Source organism: Anabas testudineus, chromosome 17, assembly GCF_900324465.2.
Source record: "Anabas testudineus chromosome 17, fAnaTes1.2, whole genome shotgun sequence".
Lineage (NCBI taxonomy): Eukaryota > Metazoa > Chordata > Actinopteri > Anabantiformes > Anabantidae > Anabas > Anabas testudineus.
Genome location: NC_046626.1, coordinates 5,803,860 through 5,830,950, shown reverse-complemented (window position 1 = coordinate 5,830,950; position 27,091 = coordinate 5,803,860). Strand labels below are relative to the sequence as shown.

Sequence of the window (27,091 nt, the reverse complement as noted above, 5' to 3'; positions counted from 1 at the left end):
TATGGACCAAATGAACAAAGACACAAAGACAAGACTCCATTCCAGACCGTTTTATTTTTGGTTGTTGAGGCCATGTCCAGGTTGGATAAATTATAGAAAAAGTCCCAAAACAACCAGTGATCTTCCCACTGGTTTACTGGTCCTTCAACTCCTTCAGTCTCCTGATTGCAGACTTGACTGTGACAGCGGAAGTTGTGCTGCAATAGAAAGAAAAAAGATTCATCAGTCAGGTCACTTTATTAACTACACCAACTTAACACACCTAGATATTACCATTAATCTAGGTGTCTTTTTCTTTCCCAACAGAAGCTTTGGATTAGATTCTGGCAACATTGGAGGGGGGCTATAATATTGGCTTTAGGTGTTTTATGCCATCTTGGGAGTTTTCATATTATGCGTCTAGCTAGCTGTAAAGCCACTGTTGATTTACACTGAATTATTTATTCTCTTCATTGACACAACATTGGTGGCTTCTACATTGAACGTGATGAACATGTTTTCTTCTAGTATGTTGGCTAATTAAAAAAGAAAAACGTAAACTATCCAAGTACAGACCAAAATTAGTTTCCAATTTATACTAAGGAAAAACCACATCATGCCTCCCATTTTCAAAATCTAATCAGGGCCTCAGAGGTTACTATGTGCTTAACAAATGCACCAAAGAAAATAAGCAGGGTGAGAGAATTCTTGAATAGCAGGTTTCACACTAAAATCACTGACATTTAATTTAGACTTCTTGGATCACAAAGACTACAAGCTTGGAAAAGAACTTTCATCTTTTCATCAGTGTTTATACAAATCAATAAAATAACTGAGTGTGTATACATGGACTCAAGTAACTACGTTGTTGAGAGAAACCAGGTTTTTCGGATAATCGGTCAACACGTTTACATGTACTCAAGAAAGATAGTTACTGGAAATCGAGTAATGTGATTTCTCCTCTGCCCTTAGCTGATTTTGGAAGCATGGTCCACAAATTTTTCTTTTCTCTCTACTTTTTTAAATACGTGTTTTGGGGAGGTGACTGTTGTGAGAGAGAGAGAGACAGCGACAGAGTCATACCATTCCTATTTACAGCACAAACTATCTAAATTGTAAAATAATGTGTGAGAGAACCAATTGCAACTTAGTTACTTGATTGCATGTTAACGTCCCGACTGACTTGTTTGACTTTGGATTTACTTACAATTAAGGCAAACACCCTTTTGAAACCAAAATGATATAGTGATGTATATATATTGAGTAAAAGCAGGAGACGAAACCCTAAAACCATAAAGGTGAGTCGACAGTTATGTCTCAGTCCAGGTGACTGCTTATTACCAGATGAAGCTCGATGGCAGAATTAAAGCAAAGCAGAACAAACTTACTTGTAAGTCCAAGCACCTCCAGCCACTGTCTTCCTGCAGGAACCACAGTGCCAGATACCAACAGCCCTCCTCTTCATCTTGGTCTGCAAGTACAATTTGTAGCACATTAGTATAAGTTTCAAAGACAGTCTAGTCAATTTGCCAGTTGCAGAATTCAAACATTAAATTTGTGAATGCCTAATGCATGCACTACTTTATGCACAACATGACCATAAATTAGTCACAGGGCAGTCTTAGGTGACTCTTAGGGTTATTCTTACCTTGCCGCAGAAAGAGCAGGTGTATTTAGCATGCTGGGAGATTTCAATCTTCTTCACCATCTTCCTCAGCGACGCGCCATAACGCGTGCCATATTTACCAACGATCCCCACCTTCTTAGTGCGCTTGGCCTGTGGACGACATGAACACACAATAAGTCACAATGATATAAATATGCATCAATGACACATGCCCGTAAAACATTTGACATTCAGTGTTACATCTATGCAGAATTGATGCTACAGAAATGTCAGGAAGCTGTGTCCCTTCCTGACAGCTAAGATCCCCATTGTACAGAGCCAGTGAAGTTCTGGGGATAAAATAGGATAAAGTGTTAAGAGGAACACGCTGTTACACATTACTGTAACTACCAAGCACACATTTTTCACCGTCAAGTTGATTTAAAAATTCCACAGATCCCGGGTGATTCAATTTTGGGACCCATTGGTGCAACATGCTAAATTACACCAGTATCAGACTAGCCACCTAGCTAACAACTACTAATTCGACAAGCAGGTTTGGAGACAAGTTCTGCCGAGACACGCTGAACGATGTTTCAAATTACTTAAACCTGTGGGCCCTCTGAACAATAACCAGGTTTACAGTGTAATAGCCGAAAGTAAGCTAATATGCTTAGCCCGCCCGGTACTTGGGTTCAGGCTGTATAGCAATGATGGCCGCCATTTATGTTTCAACAGGACATGAAAACATCGTTTTTGCCATTGACATAAACTCAAGATCAACACAATTGTTATTCAGGTCTCACAAACAACATCACTGCAACCCATAAGAATGTGATTTTATATCAGTTGTAGCACATAAAACGTTAGATTGACATGGATTACAGAGGGAACACTCAGGGCTCACCATCGTTTCAGTGGAGACGCAAGTCCAAAGAGGGATTGCTTACCGCGCAGGCGCGATTTACCCAGTCGACGCGGAATTATGGGAGTTAGAGTTTTCGCAGACTTTAGAAATTACAATTACACACAAAAATAAATATATGCATCCCAGTGAATAATTGAGTCGTTAGCTTTATAGTTTATAATTGGTTATCTGACAATAACAGAAATTATTAATGTAAAGACATTTTTAAAGGACATGAATTGCCCGTAACTAAGGACGCTTCGCTAGCTACGCGCCTGCGTATTTCGTGCAGGACGTCCACATCCCCGCTGCTGCCGAGTTGAAATGTTTGTCCACTTAGCTCGTCAGAATGCGGCCTTTGTGGTTTGTAGAGAAATAGTGCGTTGAAAACATTATTTCTTGTCGAGTATTTCAGGTTATACGCTATGAAGCTAACACGGAAACTAGTTCTTGCTAAGGCTAAGGCCTCCGACTTGGAAAGCGTGAAGAAACTGAACTGCTGGTAAACGTCAGCCCATCACTAATGTTGTTGTTGTTGACTTGACGTGCTGATGTGTCTCGTATTTTCGTTAACGCTGTGTTTCATTTTTTCAGGGGATGCAGCCTCACGGATGTGAGTAATCAACAGCTAATATAGAAATAATATTTGTTCGAATATGTAACCCACTATTATCTCAAATCTACTTTTTTTCTACCTCTTTCCAGATTTCTATCTTCTCTCAAATGACCAACATTAAGGTCCTGACACTAAGGTTGGTATATGCTAATCTTTCCACTGGTCTCTCTCTCACACACACACACACACACACACACACATACAGTTGTGTCACTAGTTACAGAAAGACTTTCCTGTCACACTTGCAGTGACCAATTTGGGAGGTGGAATAAGAAGTTAGTGATGTTCTTCTCCCTGTCTCCTCATAGCGTCAACAACATCTCATCTCTTGCTCCTCTGGCTGGCTGTCTGTCTCTATGTGAGCTCTACCTGAGGAGAAACATGATCCCCTCCCTCTCTGAGCTGTCTCATTTGCGCCTGTTGACACGTCTCAGAGTGCTCTGGTTGGCTGAAAACCCCTGTTGTGGAACTGACCTGAGCCAGTATCGGCTCACTGTCCTACGATGCTTGCCTCGCCTCCAGAAGCTGGACAATCAGGGTGAGAGTGCAGTGTCTTTGCCAGACTCCTCAGTTGCAACAGAAGCATGTAAATGACATGACTGTGCTGGATTAATGTGCATTTCAGTGACTGAAATGATTAGAGTGGTAGGAACGGAGGATAGCAATGAAAGTTTACATCAAGGTGCTTCTAGTATCTGCTGTGGAGTCATAATTATAAGTGTGTGTTTATTTTCTGAGTGCAGTAGTGACAGAAGATGAGATTGCGCTAGCTCTCATGGAGGGTGAAGAGGTCATCACTCCGCCAGACGGTGTCCAAAGCCAGCTTTCCAACAATGGACTCCCAGATGCAGAGACAGAGAATGACCCGCTCAACTACAACATGGTGGAGACCAAGTAAGCCTTATAGAAAGAAACCATCATGCACAGAAATCCGAATCTACTTGGATGAAAAGCATCTTCTGACATAAATAAAACCTTTCTCCTTATTCTTCATTTTAGTAAAATCCGGCAGGAGTTAGGGATGAAGCCCCTGTCCAGAGACAAGTTCCCCTCCGTTTCTTCCCCATCAACCAGAGAAACCAGATCATTTCAGAGAAAGGTAATCTTTCATCTGAGATCATATTCTCCTAAAAAGCACTTTGAATGTTCTCATCACATAAGCCATTAACTGATAATTTTTTCTTTTCAGACACACGCGCTTGATGCAATTCTACTTCTGCTGAGGGATTTGGATGAAGAGGAGCTTCGCATTGTGTACACAACTACGCAGAACAGACTTCAGACTTACACACTGGACTCAGAAACACTGAAGGATTCACTGCAAACACAGAAAACTGCTGAAATCCAACACTGACACAGCATGCACTCAGATTGCAATATGCATGACACATCTAAACTAATGCACAGAGCCTTTTCATGTTCATTTTCATTTCACGTGGCGTCATGTTAAACTTGTTTTTTTTTTTTTGCTTTTATAGCAGCATGCCTTTGTAAGAACAAATCAAAGTTTTGCTACATGTAAAATATTTCTGTAATTAAAGAGAATAAATAACAATACATTAACTTTGATTTTAATTACACATATTTTTAGCTCAAAACATGGATACAGTGTGAATGTCACAGTGCTACAAAGAGGTATTTAGGATGTCAAAACATTCCATGGATATTTTGATTTAAGCTGTGCCTGTAAGATGGGCTGGTGTCTTCTGTTCATCACATTTATATCAATTACTAATTCAACCAGACTCTGCTGGGAAAGTCAGTTCTTAAGTTATGTTTAGCAGAAATCAAAAGCCATCTCTCCTCAATCACCCTCCTCGTTCTCCAGGAAATCCATCAACGTGCTCGCATCCACAGCAACAATAAGATACTCCACTCCATCTGCACCCTGGACAATCACAGAAATAAACATAAGCCTGAGGCATCAAAATCTGCAGAGCATTACTGAATAACTGTAAAATTAACCAGAGCTCCACCTTGCGTGTCCGAATCAGTTTGTGGTCTCTGAACTCAGTCAGCTGAGTCCTCAGCGTGAGGTCAGAGTTGACCAAGAACGCTTCTCGACAACGCTGGTAGAAATCTTGGAATGACAATCCTGCACACAGACACAGGACACAGTGCAATCTTATAGCAATACACTGACAAAGTAAGTGGAAATCTGTTTAGAAGTTCACACCATGTGTTCACACCTGTGTATGAAGGATTGTCTTTGTTTTCCAGCTGAAATTTCACCAGCAGTTTGAAAATTCCTCTGCAAAAAGAAAAACAAAACAACTGTCAAACAATTAATCTTCCATTTAACATTTTATCTAACTGTATGTGGTACCTTGCATTTGGTGTCAAGCTGCGGAGCACGTGCGTAAGGGAAGACAGAGCAAGAGCTCCAGTCTGCTGCACCAGGAGAGAATTTTCATATGATGTCTCCTCTGCGTAGTGCTGGAATGTCACACACTCCCACCACAACCAGTTAAACTGGCTCTGCTTAAACTGGTCCCAAACTGGAAACACAATTTTAATTCATCAACAACACCCAATAACTGTGTAAGAAAAGTGCTAGAAATAAAGATCTCCATTATTTATATTTCCAAATGATCTACACTGAAAAACAAACACACACCTATAGGAGCATTGATGTGGTCTAAAGAAGCCACCAAGTGCAGGTTGGGGAGTGATGCCAGCTGCCCCAGAGCACTCTGAGTCTTCTCTCCTCGCAGCATCGGTCCATCTATGTTATGGACGAGCAGGTACACGTGCAGATCTGGGCCTGCAAGGACAAACCTAATTGTGAAACACAGAATTTAAGCACAAGGTTTAACAAAGTGACAATTTACAGACACACTCACTGTCTTTAAGGGTCTGAGTGATGAACTGGATCTGGTCTGCGGGTGTTCGGAAACTTCCCTGGTGGTCTAAAACCTCACATGTCAGAGCATTTAAAATCTGAAATGAAAACATTGATATTTTAGAAAAACAATCCAGAAAACCACATCAATATAGTTGGGGCTTTTATTTTAAATTGGTAGGGGAATGACATTTTTTAAATTATGAAGTCTGCCTGTGCTGACCGATTTAAGAGTAATGGAAGGGAAAAATCCATTGATGACGAGGTGGATTTCTTCAGAAAGGTGAGACACACGGAAGTCCTCCAGCAGAGCTTTTTTGCTGCCTAAACCATAGACCAGCACACTGAAGCCCAACCTGCACACAAACACATAGACACCTAATGTTTGTATTTATAATGTAATGTTTATATTTTAACAGTCAAGTTACAAGAGCAAACCACACTCAACTGTAACTGTAACATCCACTTGCTGAAGTGCTTTCTGTGTTTGCCGTGGAGCTGTTGGATCTCTTTATAGTAGCACGATGGCTTCCCTTCTAAAAGCCGAACCAATGTCTCCTGAGAACACAATATAACAACAAACGTTACCTCCAAACGGTGGGAAAGAAATACATTTGAAATGTTTAAATCACTGGGTGTTCTGTACCGACCCTGTCAAGTTTAGGGGTGTGTAAGCGATCTAGGGTGCGGTCTGATGTCAAGATCTTTGAACTGCCATGAGCCTCGAAATACTCTTCCACCATACTGGGCTGGGTGAGGGGTTCAGAAGTGGTTTTGCTTTTCTTGGCAGGAGTTTTGTAGAGAGCTGCAGATGAAGCTTTACTAGGTGTTCTTGAAGTCTTCGAGTTCTCCTTGTCCTCTTTCTTCACTTTCTGCTCCTCCTGCATCCCATCATCATCGTCATCTTCCCCTGAGTCTGAGGGCGACAGCTCACTGTCGCTGTCTGACTGGAGGCTCGGAGCTGAATGTAAAACACAGCTTTAAATTACAGCTTAAGCCTAATTTTGCATATTTAACTACAGTAAGATGCTTTGTCAGTTCTCTAATTACATGTCAAACTCACTTGTCATTCTCTTCCTGAGCCTGTGTGGTGTTGTAGAGACAAACTGGACCTTTTTGTTCTGTCATGTATAAAGGAGAGTAAACGCAGTAGCATCACAACAAAATCCCAGCATTTCTACACAAACCACAATGTTGTCCACGAAGGTTGTTGGACCTGAAGTTAACATGAGAAGTCAAATAGTGTGGTCTCACCCTCTGTGGTGTCCTACTTTCACCTCTGTGGTCTAGATAGAGAGACAGAGAAAACAAAACAAGCTTAACCGATGGAAATGGACACAGGATGTGATGGCTACAAAAAGGTAGAGGTGGAGAGTTGTACTTACTGCGGCCTGTTCGGGTGGGAGTGGAGGGTTCAACATTGGGAGTTGTATTGAAAGTCACGCTTTTTCCAGGTGTCCGTGCCAACTCATTTGCTACATATAAACGACAAAACCGTATGTAATACATCTCAAAAACATTTGTTATTGAATATTATTCTACTAAGGAAAAAAAAAGCCTGTGAGTACTGGACGCTCTCACCAGTCTGAGCCATGCTGTGACCACGTTTGACTTTCTGAAAAGTGAAAATGGAGGATCCAGCCACCCTGGACAGATCCTCGTCATCCTCTGTGAAAGCAATAAAAAAAAAAAATACAGAACCACTTACAATACAAGACTACTTTTTATGTTTCACTGGTAACTAATGCTAATTCAGGCTGTACCAGGAAGAATTGGAGGCACTGTGTCAAATCTACCCTCATTGAATACTGGGTGGATCCAACCTGCACTGGTTTTAGCTAGGTGTGTGTTAGAAAGATAAGCTGAAATAAACAGTTATATATTCTATTTGAGAAGAATGAGGTTGAGAAGGCTGAAAATGAACCATCACAGCTGCCTCACTCACCTTCTGCACTGCCTGCCCCTAAAGCCTGGATGTAATTCTGCTCATCAAACACTTCATTTTCATCCACATCCTGTTCTCCATCCCCTCGCGTCCGTCGTGCAGCTGGGCTCTTAAACGTCACCATCTTCTGAACAGACCCGCTGTGGCTCTGTGCACCTTTTAAAGTCACAACACAAACACAAACACAAACAGGACACGGAGCCGTCTGACACCTGCCCACGAACAAAAGCACTTCAGCAGCAGACGTGCAGTGACTACAGTGCACATACCCTCCTGCTTGTCCACGATGTGCTCCAGAACATCTCCATCACCGACGAACTTCACCTTTAACACGCTCATGACTAAAGGAAAGCACACATTGAGACAGTAAAGACGTGTTGTTGTGTGCTTTAATGCTAATCATATCTGTTAATACTACGTTCATGGTAACTAGATTAGACTTAGCTGCCAGCGTAACGTTAATGTGCAAAGAGAACAACCAGTCAGCGGCTACAAAGAGCGTCTGCCCGCTGAAGGAAAGCGGAACCGTAATCAGATGTATCTGAACTGTAGTAACTTACTTGACAGTGTCGGTATCGCCAGCGAAAAATGTAATTAATTCGTTTATTAAGTGAAAGCTAAACCGTGTGATAACGTGACAACTTTCCGCGCCATACTCCTGAAGTTTTTAAACCACGTGACAGCAAAAGGTCACACGGCAGCCAATCAGCAAGCGCGCTTCTAAGAACACCATTTCCCACAATGCCCTACGCGCTTGACCTCACAACCTGCTGCTGAATGTTATGTGACTGAAGAATTAAGTTGTATCAACAAAAACACAACTGCTCCTACAGTGATCATGATAACAAATCTAAAAATAATATATCTGTATTATAATTTAAAATAAAGAGGGAACAAGTGGAAATAAAAGATTTTATTAAATTCATATTTATGAGGGATTAAGGTATGTGGAATACAAACAGGTTTCCAGAGTCTAATGGCATTCAGCTGGGTCTTTGCCACAAAACAGTCAAATATGACATTGGGGATAGGAGACAATGCTATCCTAAACCATTCTTTTATTTAGACATTTAAAAGTATACAGGTGGTTTTTCTCCACATTGCATTATACAGAACAATTGTGGAATCTACAAAAGTATTATACGCTATTTAATCAAAGGTTAGTGCACTTTTAATTTGGAATGATTACTACTGAAATGCTTCCTTTGTCATAGGGATTGAGGAGAGGAGGTATACAGTAAATATTCTTCAAACAGACGTCCACTGCTTATGAAATAGACTACAGGTGAAACAAGGTCCTCTCAGAATTATTTCAGCTATCCCAACGTAGTCATGTTCAAGTGCAGAGTTGGACAGCTGTTCACCACCCGCGAGTGGGTGTCCACTTCCCCACTAGACGACCCTCAGAGTGCACATGGTAAACAGGATGCATCATCGCTGTTGCACATGACTGCAGAAATTAACAAAGAGAAACAGATAAGAGGAGAGTCACACAATAAAACTAACACATCACTAGGATTTACTTCACATTAAACAGTACTAACATGGTAGGGAATCAGCGTGAGCAGAGTGCCCAGGGGGAATTTGCTGTAGTCCAGTGGTCCTGACATGGGCTCCACTCTTCCGTGCTCTTGCGTCATAGATACTAACCTGGAAGGACAAATCCCTCATTACATCACTTGCACTCAAGTTTACCATTGACTTCTGAAGCAAGTAGAGATATCATTACTTGAGGTTTGGATGTCCTTCAATCACGGCAAATCCAGTGGGAAGTTTTCCAGCTCCGTCCAGACTGGAAAGAGCAAGCAACAGCAGGTGAAAGGTTACATCTGGGCCAAGTTTGGATGGATAGGATCACAATATTTCAAGTGTGGTGACAGATGCTTACAAGCTAACAGTCAGTATTGTAGCAGTGAATGAACAAAGCTAGATCTTGTATTAGCTGTAGTTGCTATGAATACTACTGATATACACTAATTTGTATTTTGTAAGAATGGAAAATGAAAGAAGCTGCACTTAATAATAGTAACAGCACCTGATTCCAGTCCATCCACAGTCAATCAGGAGCTGGTTCCTGTGAGGGCAGTGTCCAATGACTCTTGTCAAAACCCGCACAGCCACGTCCTCCAGACTGCATGAGCCGATCAAAGACTGCTGCACGTCTAAAACATGCCAACAAATACTTTGTCAAACCATCACTGCTCTATAGATGACTTTTTGACATTAAGGTACACTGGTACAACTACATCTATCCACACACCATAGAAGACGTAGTTTCCAGGATGCACCTCACTGAGCTGTGACATGTCTTTGACTGGGTGGCTACAGGAAGGAGTGGAGCCAATGCTGGACTTACAGGTGATCCCAACAGATTTCAGTCTGCCAGAAAACAAACCTAAATTAATTCAATCTCCTGAATTATCCATTATATCAATAAAGCTCTTCAATTAGACATCACTCTACGAGTTTAAAATCTCTTCCACCTTTGAGGTATTAGAACTTTAAAATCCTTTCTTAAAAGCTTTATTGCTTGTCTTACTTTTCCACAAACTGCAGCGTCAAGCTGGTGGTTTCTTGAGCAACAGTCTGAATTTGCTCCACTCCTCTGCAGTTATAAGTGTTCCCACAGTGAGCGTACACTCCTGTTAGCTGCACACCCTCAGTCTCTGCGATGGCTTGTGCCAATCTGACAGCCTCTGATGCTGAATGCAGGACACCAGCTACAAGAAAGAGCAAACACTCAATCAGCAGGAGGTCGGGAGGATTAGGGTTAATTTCTCTGTATGTTTACCTCTCCCGTTGCCACAGTCAAGTTTGAGCCAGACGTGCCACAGTCGACCATCTTTTAGTGGTCTCTTTTTGAGCTGCTCCAGAGCATCAGGGTGATCCAATAAAACTTGAAAGAGCTCCAGCCTTTCTGACAAGACTGCACAACGCTCTATCTAGATACACATTTATAATCATAAATGAGTGCAATTGATATTTTAGAGTATGGTTAAAATGCAAGAAATAATGTGCAAATATATTGCAATAATGTGCTTGCACTGACCTTCATAATAACTGATTAGTCAGTTGGCAGAAATAATTAGTCACTGTTCAGTCACTGTTTTAATAACATTTCAATTCAGAACAAAAATAACTATTTCAAGTAAAAGTAAGCTTTGCGGTGAGCCAGCATGAGTAATACCTTACCCCTAAACCGAAGCAGCTAAAAGTTATGAGCCTTGCTAGATAGACTTTATTCATCCCACGATGGGGAAATTCTTCAAATTGATGAATTTTATTGTTTGCATTTGTGCTTTTAAAAGTCAGGTGGATTTGTGTTTTAGCATACATACTGACTTCTTTATGTTCCTCTAATAATGTCACTTTTCCAGCTATACATAAGTAACATTAAAAAATAAAAAAAAACTTGGTTTATTGTGTGAGTTAAGAACCTTATCAAAGGGAACTGAGTAAGCATAGAGGATGTCATCAAATCCATGGTCAGCATAAAAACAGGCCTCTGCCAACGTGGAAACCACGATGCACCTCCGTGATCCACCTGTCATTATGTCAGCACACTCCCTGGAGACACAAATGCACAGATGAAGACTTTATCCGTATCCCACACATACGGCCAATTTGTACGAGTGTTTTATAGTGTAAGAGTGTATGTGTGTGTGCGCATACAGGGTTTTATGGGTCTTCATGTGTGGGCGAAGCTGAACTCCAAGCTTCTCAAAGTGTTCAATCATTTGCTGGGCATTTCTCTTCACTTTGTCTACATCCACCACAAAAGCAGGGGTACACAGGGCTGAGAGAGGCTCTCCTTCCATGTTGACAGTACTGCACGAGACACACACACACACACACACACACACACACACACACACACACACACAGTTCCAGTGCAATTACATTTTTGGTCATGGCTACACACACACACACACACACAGTTCCAGTGCAATTACATTTTTGGTCATGGCTGCATGAATGCTTCAACCCACAAACCCTTTCTACAGTAACACTATTTTATATTCTTATACATGCATGGATATAATGGTATGTTTTCCATACTCAACTAACATAACGTACATTTTGTTCCAATTCGTTGTAGTTATACAACGACTCGGGTTATATAATGTACAGAACTTTGAACTTGGAAATCTAAACACCGACATATTTTTAGTTTTTAGCTTTTCCCATTTTACAGTGAGTATTTCCTAACTTTAAATGACAGTCAAGAAGAAATGAAGTAGTGGAGAAGAACAACATAACATAGGTGTTTGAAAGAAAATCGGAAAATAATTCAGATGTCTTTGAGCAGTTAGCATTATCTTGACGAATATTAATGACAAACTACGTGTTGAGTTAGTCTTTGATCCTCATCTTTAAAGATGACTTACGTTTGCTGGAGTTTCTCGCCGACAAACATATGATATATGTGATATATATCTATACGGCGCCGTGGTCACATTACTACGGTGTCCTGGAGTGGTCAAACTCTGCCGTCAGATGCGATTCAGTATGTACTGAAGTGACCAAAGTATTCAATCTGAGTAATGAAGTGCAAGTGTGAATGATCCAACCTAAAGCACTCCGCAACTAGAAGAAGTAGCAACTAAATTGTTTTGCTCATCTTAAGGCGAGTAGATACTTTAAGTATAAAAGTACAGTACTCCACTTACAAACTGAATTTCTCTGGACATCAGTCAAATTAAGTCATACAAAAATCAGTGTCAAAAACATAATACAACTTCATAGTGTACAAAATTTGTGTGTGGATAACGTGACATCATTTGTTTCTAATGAGTAAAAATATCATAGAAATTGAATTAAAGTGACAAAAATAAATACTAATTCTGCAGAATAGATATTGATGCAAGCGTTGCTAATAATGCATCTGGTGAAGTTTGAGCTAATTTAAACACTTCATGTACTTTATTCAAGTAAAACTGTACTATTACTTGAAGAAATGTGCTTTTCAGTGTGGACCATTTGTTTAAAATATTAGAACTGCAATCAAATAGATGGAAATCTCTCTTGGCTGCAGGTAATCATTGAAGTGCTCAAATACTGTAGATTAGTCTGTGTCCAGTACTGGGTTTCCTGCTTGTCTCCCTGATTCAGCAGAGACAGCCAGATGTAAAAATATGCCCTTTATGAATGATGTAATGGAGCTAAGAGAGGATTTCTCTTAAAGAATCAAAATAATGTGAGAGTGAATCATTTTTATTATGGGAAGAAGATGAATATTACTTGTCATCACAGGGAAATGTATTATGTATGATTTCGGTCCTTTTCTAAAATTGGTGTTGAGCACCACCTGGTTGCTGTTCAGCTCACTGTGACTTCATGACAAATTGCACACAGATTAAAGCCATATTAACACATCACACATGGACCTACAGCACATATTGTTGCAAAAACAAACAACAGCATTGGGGTCACCACATTAGGCTTTATTTGGACTTAATGTTTACAGATACGTCTATTTTATGCACTACACCACATGTATGTGTATGTGTGTGTGTGTGAGTGTGTGTGTGTGTGTGTGATTCTTGTGTGGCTTGTGTGGGACATTTATGTGTGATTTTGTTTCCCTGCATGTTTTTATCCCCTGATGAACTACAGTAACTTCAGCATAAAATGATGTAAAAATACTTTCAGTACCAGTCAGATGGCTTGGTCCTTATTGCTGCTTTAGCACCTTTAATGTAAATAATGTGACTTTGTGAAGAGAGACAAATAGAGAGAAACTGGAAATCAACACAGCATAAAAACAAAATAAAGCCTGCAATTAGTTTCATACACATTAAGTAATCATACTCTCCTGTGGGATGCTTGTGTGTGTCTTTGGTGGGAAGTGCTGACCATACATTTAGAACAAAGAGAACAACCAAGTTACAAGTGATATTGCATGTGTTTCAATATGTGCTGGTCTTATGGGTGTATGGGTGGAATGTTCACCCGTACAAACAAGATATGCCGCCGTCTCAGTGCTTACATCCATCATTCATAATGATAATGATCACAGAGGAGTGGCTTACCCCTCTGTGTGTGTTTATGTGTACAATGTGAAGGAAGGCCCTTCTTTTCTTCTACAGATTTCAATTCTATGGTGTAGAGCTTTTTGGTTCCTCATTAGCATATCCAGCGGATAAAGCGATTAAAGAACGGGCCTGTGTTGAGCACGGTGTAGTCACTTCCTCTAAAGATGGCTGACGTGTCCCCTAGTGACACCTTCCGCAGCACCTCTTCATTGGTGTCAGTTCCCATGGCAATCACAGTGGGAACGCCTTCTGCTCGTCTCATGGCAGATATGCCCTCATCCAGCTGATCGCTGGCTGTGATGCCATCAGTGATGAACACAAAGGCCACCTCAGCATTGCGACGACTCAACCGGTTTCCCTTGCTACAAACACAACATTACACAGAGTTAAAGGAATAAAGGAAGTGATCAACACTTTAAGAAAATACACTTCTCTGCTGGATGAGAGGATGGATGATATTATTTCACACTATCTTTGCTGATCTTATCCAACCAGTGATCTAAAACACTGTGATTGTGATAGTCCATAATGTGAATCTACTATATTGCTCTTCACCCTACACACAACCATCACTTTTATTCCCCAGAGAAACAACTAGCTTTACTCTACACTTTTAAGACTTGCTGTTTAATGTGGTATACTTCATTTGTTTCATCTGTAAGAAAAACATTTTACCACAGCTTGAGCTTACTGTTACTGTGAGATTGCCAGGAAACCAGCAGAGACTCAGAGTCACCGTGTCTGGCCAAGAAATAGTGATGCAAATAAACCCCTGGAAAATCACAACTCGCTATTTTTGCACCTATGTTTTTGTATAGTTTATATGTTTTTGTAAACATTTTAATTAGTGAGTAGTGACTTAGTCACTTTTTGAGTTCTGCTAGCAGTTAACCTGTGTTTCCAGTTTTTATACTAAGCTAATTGTTGACTAGCTCCAGCTGTACTTATCACTAGGTATTTTCTGTAGACAGAACAATACCCATCTTTTAATTTGAGTCTCTGCAAGAAAGAAAATTTCCAAACTTATTAAACTTCATGGCAAGTAATCAGCAATGAAGAACATGTATATAATGCAGGTTGTTAAAAAAAACTGTAGAATCCAGTGTGTGTGTTTATCATACCTGTAGGAACACCACATTGTTGACAGCATGGATGATCGCGCTGCCCAGAGCAGAAGATGAGTCCATGTAGGTCACACGTGCTAATGAATCAATGATCTCTGTCTTATTGTGTGTGAGCTTGAACTCCACCCTCTGTTCTGTAGGGCTGCCGTACTGCACCAGAGCCAAGCGGGCATTCCTCTCATCTGTCGGGCCACTGGCCAGCGTGAGTTGGTCAGCCACTTTCTCGATGAACTCTTTAGCCCTGCGGTGGTTCTCCAATCCCATCCTCTCAGAACCATCCAAGAGGAACACTATATCCACCGGCCGCTGAACGCAGCTAGCCACAGCAGGCCCTGGAAACACAGTTATAAAGTTTTAAATCAAACATGCTGCTCTATGAGCTACAGCTGCAACACAGATGTTCAAAAGTCAAAGCCAGCAGAAAATATACTGTACATGCTGTTCTTCCATACATGCTCGCTGCAGTCCAGCTGTGTGATTTCTTATAAACCTTCTCAGATCAATAGTTGCCGCACCAAAAAAGCACTGTTTTAGTTTGCTCTATAGTTTTATTGGCTCCACATAACAATATGACAACATCAATATGTTCTATTTTCACAAAACAAAATCCTTAACATCAGTATGTTGCAGTCATTGAGCTAACATAATGTCATAATATCTGGTTAAAGCTGCTCTTTAGCCATTTTCCTCTAGTCATCCGACTTTACAAGCCAAAGCCACATGCAAAACAACATGCACCAATCAAGGGCATAGCATACAATAGCTCCTTCACTGTCAGCGCCCACTTCTGACTCATACAGGATACTGCGACATGTAGGAAAGCAGGTATTTTCCACATGTAATGGCCTTTTTTCACCAACATGAGTCACTAACTCTAAATGAGCCTTAAAAAATAAATAAAAGGCTGTAACCATGGATCTGTGCAAAACAGCAAAAATGAGCTTGTGATTCACAGTGGAAATGAGGCTTCATTAAAGAACCACTGTACATTATACAGGAGCAACATGAATTGCTCTACAGATGAATCTGCCTCCAACAAATGGATAACATTCGCTCACAATCTGAATGGAAATATTCCACAAAAGACGGTAGAAATGATATGTATAATGCTACTAACAGACAGTTTGTAAGAGATGGTGCCACTTTCATCTGTTCATTCAGAATTGTTTTATGAAGAGAGGGAGTATCATGCAGTCACATTTTGACTTTGGGCCCATTATATAAAGTATCTAATCATTAGGCTGCTCTGAAGGCTTATGAAAGGACCAGCTTCATATCATGCGACTGTGTTGCATCAGCCCAGGTGTATAATGCACCTGTAGAGTTAAATAATGCCTTCAATTTTTATAAAATATAGTCAATGTCCAGCAGTAAGCTTATTGGCATCCATAAAGGCGAGGTAGCATCGTTAGCATATTAGCATTAGCAGAGTCCTATGGCTTTCTCTGGGTCCCCCATAATGTCTCCATAGACATATTTGAAGGAGTTGATGAACAGCTTGGTCCACAGCTCCCTGTCTGCTCCCTGGGCGAGTTTGGCTCTCTGGGCTGTGTATGCCATGGTTGCCACGCCAACACCATACTGCTGCTTGCTGAGGCCGTTCAGCAGGTTAGCCACACCCTCCAAAGAGGTGGGGACCAATGAAGGGATCCCTTCCTCAGCCAGTGGCTTCCAGGGGGCAGGGGCTTGCCCCACAGGGATGCCCCTTCCTGCAACAAGTGGGCGGAACAACATTGTGGGCAGGGTCCCACAGACACGGCGCATCAACACAGCCAAACAAGATGCTGCAGGTTTACCGCATTTCATAAAAAGGCTGGCTTTAAACCCACATTAATGGCACCTGTACAACAGATATATTGGCCGCTGCTCAAGCCACAACACATGTAAGCTTTAACATATCTTAAGGCGTCAGTATATTTTAAACAAACTAGAAACTGTACGAAGTCACAGTTCGGGAAGCAGGGATAGTAGTCACTTCAAAAAGTGGTTGTGTGATGAATGCAAAAAGCTTGAGAGAGAAATACTGTATGCTTTCTCAGCTCCAATTTGACAAGCACTTTGTTTAAAGCATACAGACGCCTTAATAACGCTGGTCACTGAATGATGATGCAATGAGTACAAAGCGAGGGAGAAGCTTCTTTGATGCATAATGTTTCAAAATCTTACCTGATTTACAAGGGAGGTCAGGGCATATGACGACCGGATCTAAAGCAAGAAGAGAGACAGTGTCAGAGATTAGGAGCAAAAACCAAAACATGTTCTCATTGTCCAATATGTGAACATACACAATGTGTTTCCCCAGTGCGAGTTTACCTGGGCATAGCACATGCTCAATCTTGTCAATGAACTCCTCAGCAACCAGATCTGCGAAACGCCTCATGCCCATCACCCTTTTATCCCTCTGGCAGGCGATGCTCTTCAGACTCTCATTCTCTTCAATTTGGTCGAACATGTCTCCAATACCGATGGCACTCACATCAACACTGGGATCACTGCTCACACCAGGAGACACAAATACAAGCGATGAGCACATTTCTATGCACTTGTGCCAATTCGCAATCAGAAATACAGCCGCCAGCGCCAGGCACCTGCAGAGGTAGGTGAGCAGAGAGTCGTCATCTCTGGGGTCGAAGCGTCCATCGGTGATGACAACTACAGTGACGTTAGCTTTGGCTCTGCGGCTGTCCCGGATCAGGTTGTCGTAGGCGTACTTCAGAGCAGATGGAGTCCATGTTCCTCCAGCAATCCACTCCAAACGTTTCACTGCGTCCTGGATAGTGGAGAAGGCAGCACGTGAATAACTGTCAGTCAGCCATTTTGAAAACCTAGGCTGATTTTGTGGGAAGAGACTCTTTGATGGCAGTGTTCAGCGTGGCACTGCACACATGTTGGTGATTGTCACTGAGAATATATAGAAAGAGACATGTGCACATGAGATGATTTCCATCTGCAGCATGTCTGCAGACAGCGCATGTGACCAGACTTGATAAATTAAGAAACATGTGGAGGACTGTTTGTGGAGGAAAGACTTTTGTCTTTCCTCCACAAACAGTCTATGCTACATCCTGGAAATAAACTTCAAAGCTGTTTGCATATGTGTTTGTGTCTGTATGCGTGCGTGAGACCTTGAAAGAAGACAGTGAATCGATCTTGGGGTCGTCGAGCTTGATGGCCTGGAAGGTTCCACTGTGACTGTACTGAACAACTCCCACCCTTGTGCCTGGGGACACAAGCAAGACATGTCTAAACATGCTTGAGTTGGCAGCCATTTGAAAAACAGCTGTTGAACTTCCACAGACACTGAGCAGACTCTGATTCTGACATCATGTATCAAGAAAGGGAACAAGTGTACGACTATGTTTGCATCCTCGCCTGTTTCCGATTGAGGGTCTTTGGCAAGAGATCCCAGTCTGTTGATGGTGTTTATGACGAAGTTCTTCTCCAGGGTGAAGTTGGTGAGACCCACTGACTCCGAGCTGTCAATCACAAACACAATGTCCACGGCTCCGCAGCGCTTCTCACAGTCTGCAGACAACAAAACACAATGCAAAGATCTGACGCCCGGTCAAAGTGTACTGACATTATGAACAGCTTAGCTGTCGCAGCTAAACTCACCACAGCAGCCACACGTCTCCCTGATGTAGTTCATGACATCACATTCCTGCATGAAGAGATATGACACATGATTACAGCTGTTTTATCATCTGTGTGTTTCTGAAGATGAGTCTGTGATAAAACAGTGCTCAGATGAGATGTTCTTACAGTGAGGCCGGGATCGCCCTCGGGGCCTGGATCTCCCTGTAGACAAAAACAAAGAATTCCCAGCAGTTGATTTTATTATTTGAAACTGGACTTTTTACAGTCTGTTTCACCTGCTCTATGTCGATGTGTGGAAATGTTTCTTTATGTACAGGTTTTGTGTACTTACGTCACGTCCTCCCTCTCCTGGGTCTCCTCTGCGCCCAGGTTCACCTGGAGGCCCTGGCTCACCCTGTTAAAGACAAAGAAATCATCAATATATAACACACACAAGTGACAGCAGACACCCAGTGACAATGAGTTACTTACTGGCTCTCCTGAACCTCCTTTATTTCCAGGGTCGCCCTTTTGACCGCAGTCTCCTCTGCTGCCACGAGCGCCACGATTACCCTTTTCTCCTCGCTCACCCTGCAAAACAACCAGGGAAGATTTGTTTGATAAGCATTATCACTGCAGCTAGCCAATGTAAGGAGACTAAGCATGTGTGCATGTTACCGATGGTCCTCTTGGTCCAGGATAGCTAAAGCCAGGTCTTCCGTGGTCTCCCTATATAGATAGGAAATAAACAATTAGGACACACATGAAACTACATTATTGAGAAGAGCCCAAGAATGATGCTGCCACATTTATGCGTAAACAGATACACACTTTTGGTCCAGGCTGTCCAGGCTCTCCTCTTGGTCCAGCTTCACCAGGGTCACCTCTTGTACCCTACAATACAAACAGCGTTAAAGCAAGCTACACATGGCACGTATAGACATGATGCCCAAACTTAGTTTGTAACATACATTTCTCCCTGGCTCTCCTGTTGCACCTGGTGGTCCCCTGGGTCCTGGCAGCCCATTGTCTCCCTGTTCAGTGAAGAGAAAGTCAACAACATGAGCAACAAAAGAGCACAGAGTAAAGAGTTCTGTACAGTGTTTGTATTACTTGACACTATTGAGACAGTACAATTTTCTAACCTTTGCTCCTTTGTTTCCTGATTCACCTGGGAGTCCTCTCTGGCCCTCTGGCCCCATTTCACCCTGAAACATAGAATAAAGTCAGCACTGGGCCCCCTAGTGGTAAAATAATAAATCTTGAAACAAACATTTGAGCACATAAAGTTCATAATTCAGAAATGTGTTGAAATTTTGTGATGATGCAGATTAACTCATACCTTTTCTCCTTTATTTCCATCAGGCCCTTGAGCACCCTTTGGCCCATTATCTCCTCGTCTCCCCTGGAACAGAAGAATATGTAGAAAACCATCAGGCAACACAAAGATAGAGAAAGACAGGAGAGGAAGGGGTTATAGGTGAAGTGGGCATTCTTACCGGCTCTCCTCTTTCTCCTGGACCTCCAGGTATTCCCTGAGAAACACAACACAGCGGTGAGCTACTTTATACATGTAAATAAGAATGTGTTTGAATGTATTTCTGTCTGTGGTGATGAACTGAGTCTTACTGGGGTTCCCTTCTGTCCAGGCGAGCCAGGTGATCCAGGGCTTCCCCTTTCTCCCTATGGAAGACACAGACATTAGCCTTTCGTCTTCATTAGTAGTAGTAGCTACTCCTGTCCCTGTTTCCCAGCTTACCTTTGGTCCAGGCTCCCCTGATGGGCCAATAGGACCAGGTCTTCCAGGCCGTCCAGGATCTCCCTGAGGGCATGACATAAACAATTAGGTACTATTTAACCACAAGTCAGATTGATGACGAGTATTAATAAAAGACAAGACTGTTAACCTTCTCTCCATCAGGTCCGGGACCGCCAGGTTCACCAAAGCTTCCGGGGTATCCATCAGGACCCTGCAAACCATCCAATACACACCATTAATAAACCATACCACAAGATATTCACAATGGTAAATCATGTCATATTCACAATGCTAAATCATGTCCAAAGTCATACTCTGTCGCCTGGGTCTCCTTTGCAGCCTGTAGCGCCAATCCGTCCAATTTTACCCTAAAAAGAGAAGACAAAGGAAAAAACATACATTACAAAACAATTGTAAGATAGAGTTGTGCTTCAGAATCAGACATCCACAGTTTAAAAATTTCAGAATAATGGTATTTTGTTCCCTAAACGGGTAAAAAATTGAAATGTTGTTTTCTATAGTCCCTACCTTCTGTCCATCAGTCCCGTTATGCCCTGGGACCCCGGCAACACCCTATTAATAAAGAAAAGAGGCAGTTAAAGGAGAAAGGCCCAAAGTCACATATCGGGTTTTACCATAAATTGAAGAAAGAAATGCGTACCTTCTTCCCCTGAGCTCCCAACTCTCCCTGTGGGCGGACAAAATGTCAGAAGTCATTTCATGTACAAACTACTGACAGACTCATATATCATCACCATGTGACCAGATTGAATTATCATTCATCTGCAACCCCAGCAATTTATTCAGAACATCACCATGTACTGTAAGTCATGTATCGATCAACCTGACCCACACCAAGGGGGACCGGTGCCTCACCTTTTCGCCTTTAAGACCCGATTCTCCCTACAGGAAGAGAAAAAAAAAAAAACAGGAAGATAATTTATCACAGCAGTGTCACAAATAAAAAATTTGAGGGACTGCAGTGACGTGAAGGTTAAATGAAACTGTGGCGTCTTACTTTGACACCGGGCTGACCAATAGGACCCTCAATGCCAGGGTCTCCTGGGCGACCTCTTTCTCCTTTTTGACCTGGGTCACCACTGTCACCTTTCGCTCCCTGCAGACAAAAGCAGAACATGTCTGTGAGAGTGAACTATAATTGTGTTTTAAGTGTGTGTTTGCTTGTGTGAAGCTCACTTTTTGTCCTCTATGGCCTTTTGGACCAGGGGGCCCCTCTGTCTCCAGACAGGACACGTTGTGGCACTGTACATTTTGAGAAAGAAATAGAAGAGAAATAATAAAACAGTGATAATACTGCCTGCAACACTAACTTTCATATTTCTGATCATCAGTTCAGTTTTCTTACCTGTACGTATGACAAATGTTTCTGTAAAGACAAAACAACAACAAGGTGTTAGCATAGCAAATGAATTAATAGTCATGTTTAATGTGTGTGTGTGTGTGTGTGTGTGTGTGTGTGTGTGTGTGTGTGTGTGTTACCATTGTTTTGATGATGCGGTCAATGGTTTCAATCTGTATGTCGGGTTTGCCTTTGCTCAGATCCACAGCCATAAAGTTACTCCTGTAGACTGTAGATGGAGAGTTGGCGATCTCCTCCAACCCTGTTTCTACAACTTTGTTGGAAGCTGCCACAGCAAAAATCCGGATATTCGCTTCACGTGCTCTCTCTGCTGCCTCCTTGATTGTCCCGCAAGGTGAACCCGTAACGTGGCCATCGGTGATGACCACAGCAAATCGCAGGGCCTCGTGGTTATTGCGAAAATGTGCAGATGAGTCCAGCATTTCCTTGGTCATATTAGTGAGGGCACAGTCAATGTAGGTACCCTTACCCAGGTACGTGTTGTTTGTGTACGATTTCTTGACTTCCTGAAAACAGTGACAAGTGTGACATCAAGGCAAGATTTCCAAGCAGACGTATATATTTATGATATCACTCTCATTTTTGTTCATTAAATATAAGAGTACAGCCAGCAGCAGGTTAGCTTAGCTTAATTTAGCCTGACATAATGAATGAATCCGGCTGTGTTAAAAGAAATTTAAAAATGTATTAAAGTGCTGAAGCAACAATTTTTTATTGCTTAAGTCTTTTTATGGAGGATTATGAGTTAGTCCATGTATTTGCAGGAAGTGGATTTCATATGTATTAAACAACAAATCAAACAAAAGTGGACAAATATCCCAAAATGGAATCAAATCAGGAACTTTGCAAAAGCATTTCTGACTAATGTAAGAATTCATTCTGGATGCAGCTGTTACCATGGTTCCCAGATAAAGATCAAAGCTCTCAAATATCACTAACACAACACATTAACCTTGTGTGTTTAGTCTTGTATTTGAGTCCAACCCTCACAGTCAGAGTGTGTGTGTGTGTGTGTGTGTGTGTGTGTGTGTGTGTGTGTGTGTGTGTGTGTGTGTGTGTGTGTGTGTGTCACTTACATCAATAAAATGTGTTTTGGAACCAATCCCAGTGATGATTTTCTGTTCCTGGGAGAAGTGCAGTCCACCAATATTCCAGTCGAGGTTCACACTGTCCCTGAATTCAGCATCTTCTAAACGACTTGCAAAGAGCTCAGTAAAACTCTACACCAAAAAGACACATCAAACATCACTGCTAATAAAGCCACTTTGATCAACTGCCATTTATAAATACATTAAAACACACAACAATTAATTCAGTTTCAAGGAATGAAATCAATAAATTAGAGCAACCCAGATGCTCTTAGCGAGGGATCCAGGAGGTGGCTCCTGCAGGGCAATGGTCTCAGATGTGTCAATGGTGAAGTACACATTGATTGGACAGTTTCTCTTCTCTGGAGAGACAAAGCAAAAAGCATTTATAAAACTCAGTGAAAAACAGAAACACATAAAAAATGCATCAATCTGTCAATCTTATGAACAAGTGACTTAACCCGTTCAACATTACATATTACTGTGACATTTAAGCAAAAAAGGTCCAGTTTGATGTCACTCACTGGTGCACTCTGTTGTCTGGCTGTGAGTCAAGGCTCCAAGAAGAAGACACAGCACGACGACCTCTAACCTCAGCATCTTCCTCTTCTCCCGTCTGATACAAAACAACAGGGCACACGTGATAGAGCAACTCTCTGTTTCTGATTCTACGTGAATGAACTAAAGAAAGGATGGTAGATAGAGTTCATTAAGAAAATGCAAGATTAAAGATTTAAAGGAAAGACAATAAAAATGAAAAGGACTGGAAAGACAAACTTAAAGCCTAATGTATAAAGTGTTACATGTTCAATAATAGTTGGCATGTAATATTGACACAGAGTTTTTTTTATGAGTTACATAAAAGGCTATACTTTTTAGTATTTGATGACTTAAACAGAAACAACAACCATAAACTGCAGATTTACAAACAAATCTACTAAATATATTCAGGCCTGTGTTTTTTACAGATTTACTGACTCAGAAAATAAAACTGTCAAGTACAAGACTACAAAAAATTGAGGTAATTACCTAATCAAAAAGTTGCACCTCAACTTCTCAAAAAACCCTACAGCGGGAGCAGACATGGGTTAAACAGTCTAGTTGTTTAAGAGCAGGCTCTTTAGGTTTTATACCACAACTCACAAAGTCTCACTCTGCTGCCCTCTAGAGGATTTCCCATCTCTCAACAGCTTGACTTCACTGGCTGTCTATTAACCCATGAGAGGGCCTTGGCCAAGGGTAGATAACCCTGGTCCTTAAGATCCACAGTCCTGCTTGTTTTTCTAGGGCTGTGGCTTTCTAGAACAAATGTTGCCTACACCTGGCTTTGGTGGACAGCCAGATTCGGAATTAGTTAACCACAAGTTTATATAGCAATACGCACCATGTAAATTGTGACTATACAGATAATTTTACATGGGCAAACTTACAGTGTTTCTCATTTAAGTTGCACATAGAGTCAGGTTCATAAGTAATGGAATGAAGCTAGATTTTTTGGGAATTTTTGGAAGTTGTTCGCTACCATATTGAATTTGGAGTGTGACACTGGCTTTAAGGAGCTAAATTAGTGTTTGTGTTTTAACATAAACTCCAAAGAAGTGCCAACGGTGGTCATCATTACGCTAAAAAAACATACAGCAAAAACATCAGGAGTGGGCATTACAACGGTTCTTATTAAAGAATTAACTGGTAAGGCCTGGAAGACCACAACTGACAACTAAAGTGGATGAGTGCAGAAATCTCTTAATGATGATGGCCATTTCACAACATCTAGTGAAGCTGTTTGGTTTTAGGGATTATCAAAGTCTACAGGTAAGAGATGCTTTATAATACAGAGGCTTCCCATCAAGGTAAAAAAAACACTGGTAATGCTCAAGAACAGAAATGCCCGATTAAACCCAAAGATAACAGAAAATATTTTTAAAAGTCTGACCAGTTCTGGGATAAAATTCTTTGGACTGGTAAACCAAGATTACCTTGTACCAGAATGATGAGAAAAGAAAAGTACAGAGAAGGAGAGAAACAGCTCATCATCCAAAGCATACCACATCATCAATCAAACATGGTGGAGGCAGTGTTATGATGTGGGCATGTATAGCTGTCAATGGAACTGTATCAGTGCTGATAAAAGTATCAGGATGAATTCTGTATATAGGGCTAATCTCCCTGCTCAGATTCAGCCTTATATAACTTTCGATTACACACAGATAACGACCTAAACCATTCAGCAAAAGCTACTTAAGAGTTTTTTAAGGTGAAATAAATTCTATATTCTTCTTTGGTCTAGTCAGGCACCTGACCACATTTGGTCATGACCATGGGTTCCACACTTAATGGGAATCCTTCTTTCTAAGTATGTTAATTTTATTTCAATACTTATAAGCCTCCAAAAATGGAAGGCTGTTTATGAAAATGGCTGTAATTTAGGAATACTTGCTGCCCCCACTTTGTCAGATCCCATAAATTAAAGCGGAAACACTTTTTACTTCAAGACACAGGACAAACTCCAAAACTTGTTAACCGATTAGCAGTTAATTTAGTGCCCACAAAGAAACCAGCTGACAAACCCTGACTATATGGCCTTAGTGTCTTCGGTGTATCTGAGGCCCTGATAGCTACTGTGTGGTGGACGGCAACATCAGTTGACAGCTCTCTCATCCAGATGACACCACATTCAACAAGGTGTGGGGTTCATCTATTCATCACACTGCAAGTGTCCTCCACTGATACCCACTGCAGTAAACAGCAGCAAATGAGGGGAAAACAACAAACTGTAAAACTTCATCTTTACATAATAATTATTATAAATTACACCAGTAGAGCAACAGTCCTGAAATTCACTCAAGAGATTTTCTAGCACGTCTCAGCAAAACAATGCTTTCAGAACAAAGGCCTTTTTAAATGAGTCGTCTTCAATGGTCACACCAACTACCACCAACAGAAGTGTTGCTGTAGCTCCCTCTTGCGGACAAACATCTATCTGTGATCTGGAGAAGTCGAGGAGAAGTCGTTCCTCTCCTGCTTCTCAGAGCAAGAACCTAGGTTGGAGTCCTCACACCTTTTCATCTCTGCACAGGTAGATCTCATGCAAAAGTCTGCAGAGATTACTGAGAACTACTGACAAAGCGCTTGTCCTCTTTGCTGTGGTTTTCATTCGCAAGTGGATTTCAAAGGAGTCGCACTGCAGTTTGGTGTGACTGGGAAAATGCCATTTTAGTTTTATGACACGGATAAAGACAGAAACGGGTAACGACAGACAGGGGAGAGGAAAAAAGAGGGAGCGCACGCATTGTGGTGCGTAAAAACGCATCTTACCCGAACTCTTCCCAACAATATCAAAACTTCGTGAGCGGAGGATCCTCTGTTGATTATCTCCTCATCTCAGCTGGAGGGCATGCAGAAGAAAAAACGGGGCAACGGGAGCTCGACAATGGCAAATAAAGCCGTGGATGCGCGATTACTTGCCGCAGAAGAGCCGTCCGTTCGCTCTCCAGCCCTGGTCCACCCCAAGAAACAGGCTCAGATCCCTCCTCCTGAACGGGCACGGCGCACCCCTAGTGCTCAACGATGTCCGCTTGGGGGCGCCGTGGCCCTGCAGGAACACGTGTGTGCGTGTGCGCGTGTACAGGCGGCCTATTGTACCAGTCTTACTTCCATGCAACAGTAAAAGAGGTGGCCAACGCGCTGCTGGAGTTCTGGACAGCTTCCCCGCTAAACGACGCCTTAAGCCCCTCAAATGAATGTAATGTTTCTTTAGAATCAGGAGATGTGACAATTTTATAGATGTGGTCCTCAGCAACACACATGGTGCAACCCTGGGGACACACTGAGCCTTTGCATCACTGAGACAGAGCATTTGGTTTTCCACCTTTAATCAGATACATGTGGTCTAAGTGAAATAGAACAGGATAAAGAGCAGACATAACCCCCCCATACTCATAAAGACACACACACACACACACACACACACACACACACAGCCCTCAAACTGCCTGGTTGCAATTAGTAAGCAGAGTGAGAGGAGTTTATACTTGGTGTAAACACTGACAGACTGTCCATGAGCTCGCTAACCATATTTATATGCATTTAGGTGCTTCAGCTGCCTGCTTGACCATTTGTACGTGCATAAGACGTTTGTGCACATGGTGGGAGGTCCCCCCTTTTGAGGATTTACCTTGTCTGTACACATCTGAACTTGCATAGACCTTGGGAATGTAATGCCTGTTCTATTTA

General features: G+C 41.8%; 5 protein-coding genes across 6 annotated transcripts; 1 reads left to right on the top strand and 4 right to left on the bottom strand.

Moving 5' to 3' along the window:
* Positions 1 to 35: 35 nt before the first annotated feature.
* On the bottom strand, positions 36 to 2,626 carry rpl37a (ribosomal protein L37a). Its single transcript, XM_026373726.1, has 4 exons — positions 2,493 to 2,626; positions 1,628 to 1,756; positions 1,368 to 1,450; positions 36 to 197 (listed from the first exon to the last, which is right to left on the bottom strand). The coding sequence occupies exons 1-4, from the start codon at positions 2,493 to 2,495 to the stop codon at positions 134 to 136; spliced, it is 279 nt and encodes a 92-aa protein (XP_026229511.1). The 5' UTR covers positions 2,496 to 2,626; the 3' UTR covers positions 36 to 133.
* Positions 2,627 to 2,779: 153 nt separating this feature from the next.
* Positions 2,780 to 4,652, top strand: cfap410 (cilia and flagella associated protein 410). Its single transcript, XM_026373613.1, has 7 exons — positions 2,780 to 2,994; positions 3,087 to 3,105; positions 3,198 to 3,244; positions 3,417 to 3,646; positions 3,852 to 4,002; positions 4,108 to 4,207; positions 4,298 to 4,652. Exons 1-7 carry the CDS (start codon positions 2,918 to 2,920, stop codon positions 4,460 to 4,462), a joined length of 789 nt encoding a protein of 262 aa, XP_026229398.1. The 5' UTR covers positions 2,780 to 2,917; the 3' UTR covers positions 4,463 to 4,652.
* Positions 4,653 to 4,663: 11 nt separating this feature from the next.
* On the bottom strand, positions 4,664 to 8,584 carry orc2 (origin recognition complex, subunit 2). Its single transcript, XM_026373612.1, has 16 exons — positions 8,456 to 8,584; positions 8,165 to 8,236; positions 7,896 to 8,051; positions 7,532 to 7,618; positions 7,336 to 7,425; positions 7,205 to 7,236; positions 7,014 to 7,071; positions 6,601 to 6,911; positions 6,399 to 6,508; positions 6,174 to 6,306; positions 5,952 to 6,048; positions 5,726 to 5,872; positions 5,435 to 5,606; positions 5,298 to 5,359; positions 5,085 to 5,203; positions 4,664 to 4,996 (listed from the first exon to the last, which is right to left on the bottom strand). The coding sequence occupies exons 2-16, from the start codon at positions 8,232 to 8,234 to the stop codon at positions 4,913 to 4,915; spliced, it is 1,728 nt and encodes a 575-aa protein (XP_026229397.1). The 5' UTR covers positions 8,235 to 8,236; positions 8,456 to 8,584; the 3' UTR covers positions 4,664 to 4,912.
* A 411-nt stretch (positions 8,585 to 8,995) lies between these two features.
* On the bottom strand, positions 8,996 to 12,397 carry zgc:162816 (uncharacterized protein LOC571260 homolog). The gene is made up of 10 exons (XM_026373647.1): positions 12,284 to 12,397; positions 11,568 to 11,723; positions 11,333 to 11,462; positions 10,687 to 10,837; positions 10,435 to 10,615; positions 10,156 to 10,274; positions 9,931 to 10,057; positions 9,625 to 9,687; positions 9,440 to 9,545; positions 8,996 to 9,345 (listed from the first exon to the last, which is right to left on the bottom strand). Exons 1-10 carry the CDS (start codon positions 12,310 to 12,312, stop codon positions 9,256 to 9,258), a joined length of 1,152 nt encoding a protein of 383 aa, XP_026229432.1. The 5' UTR covers positions 12,313 to 12,397; the 3' UTR covers positions 8,996 to 9,255.
* A 921-nt stretch (positions 12,398 to 13,318) lies between these two features.
* On the bottom strand, positions 13,319 to 26,379 carry col6a2 (collagen, type VI, alpha 2). 2 transcript variants are annotated; one of them, XM_026374474.2, is made up of 32 exons: positions 26,174 to 26,379; positions 23,383 to 23,474; positions 23,120 to 23,220; positions 22,847 to 22,990; positions 21,890 to 22,276; positions 21,756 to 21,776; positions 21,587 to 21,652; positions 21,408 to 21,506; positions 21,266 to 21,292; positions 21,051 to 21,077; positions 20,918 to 20,962; positions 20,704 to 20,757; positions 20,538 to 20,600; positions 20,390 to 20,452; positions 20,260 to 20,313; positions 20,130 to 20,165; positions 19,973 to 20,035; positions 19,776 to 19,838; positions 19,602 to 19,664; positions 19,462 to 19,524; positions 19,309 to 19,359; positions 19,123 to 19,221; positions 18,983 to 19,045; positions 18,817 to 18,852; positions 18,670 to 18,715; positions 18,427 to 18,579; positions 18,180 to 18,274; positions 17,643 to 17,824; positions 17,368 to 17,546; positions 17,221 to 17,259; positions 15,052 to 15,386; positions 13,319 to 14,292 (listed from the first exon to the last, which is right to left on the bottom strand). In XM_026374474.2, the coding sequence occupies exons 2-32, from the start codon at positions 23,456 to 23,458 to the stop codon at positions 14,260 to 14,262; spliced, it is 2,826 nt and encodes a 941-aa protein (XP_026230259.1). In that variant the 5' UTR covers positions 23,459 to 23,474; positions 26,174 to 26,379; the 3' UTR covers positions 13,319 to 14,259. The 2 variants fall into 2 exon arrangements, with proteins under 2 accessions (XP_026230259.1, XP_026230260.1); XM_026374475.2 differs by having other exon boundaries at positions 21,587 to 21,658; positions 21,762 to 21,776.
* Positions 26,380 to 27,091: the final 712 nt, after the last annotated feature.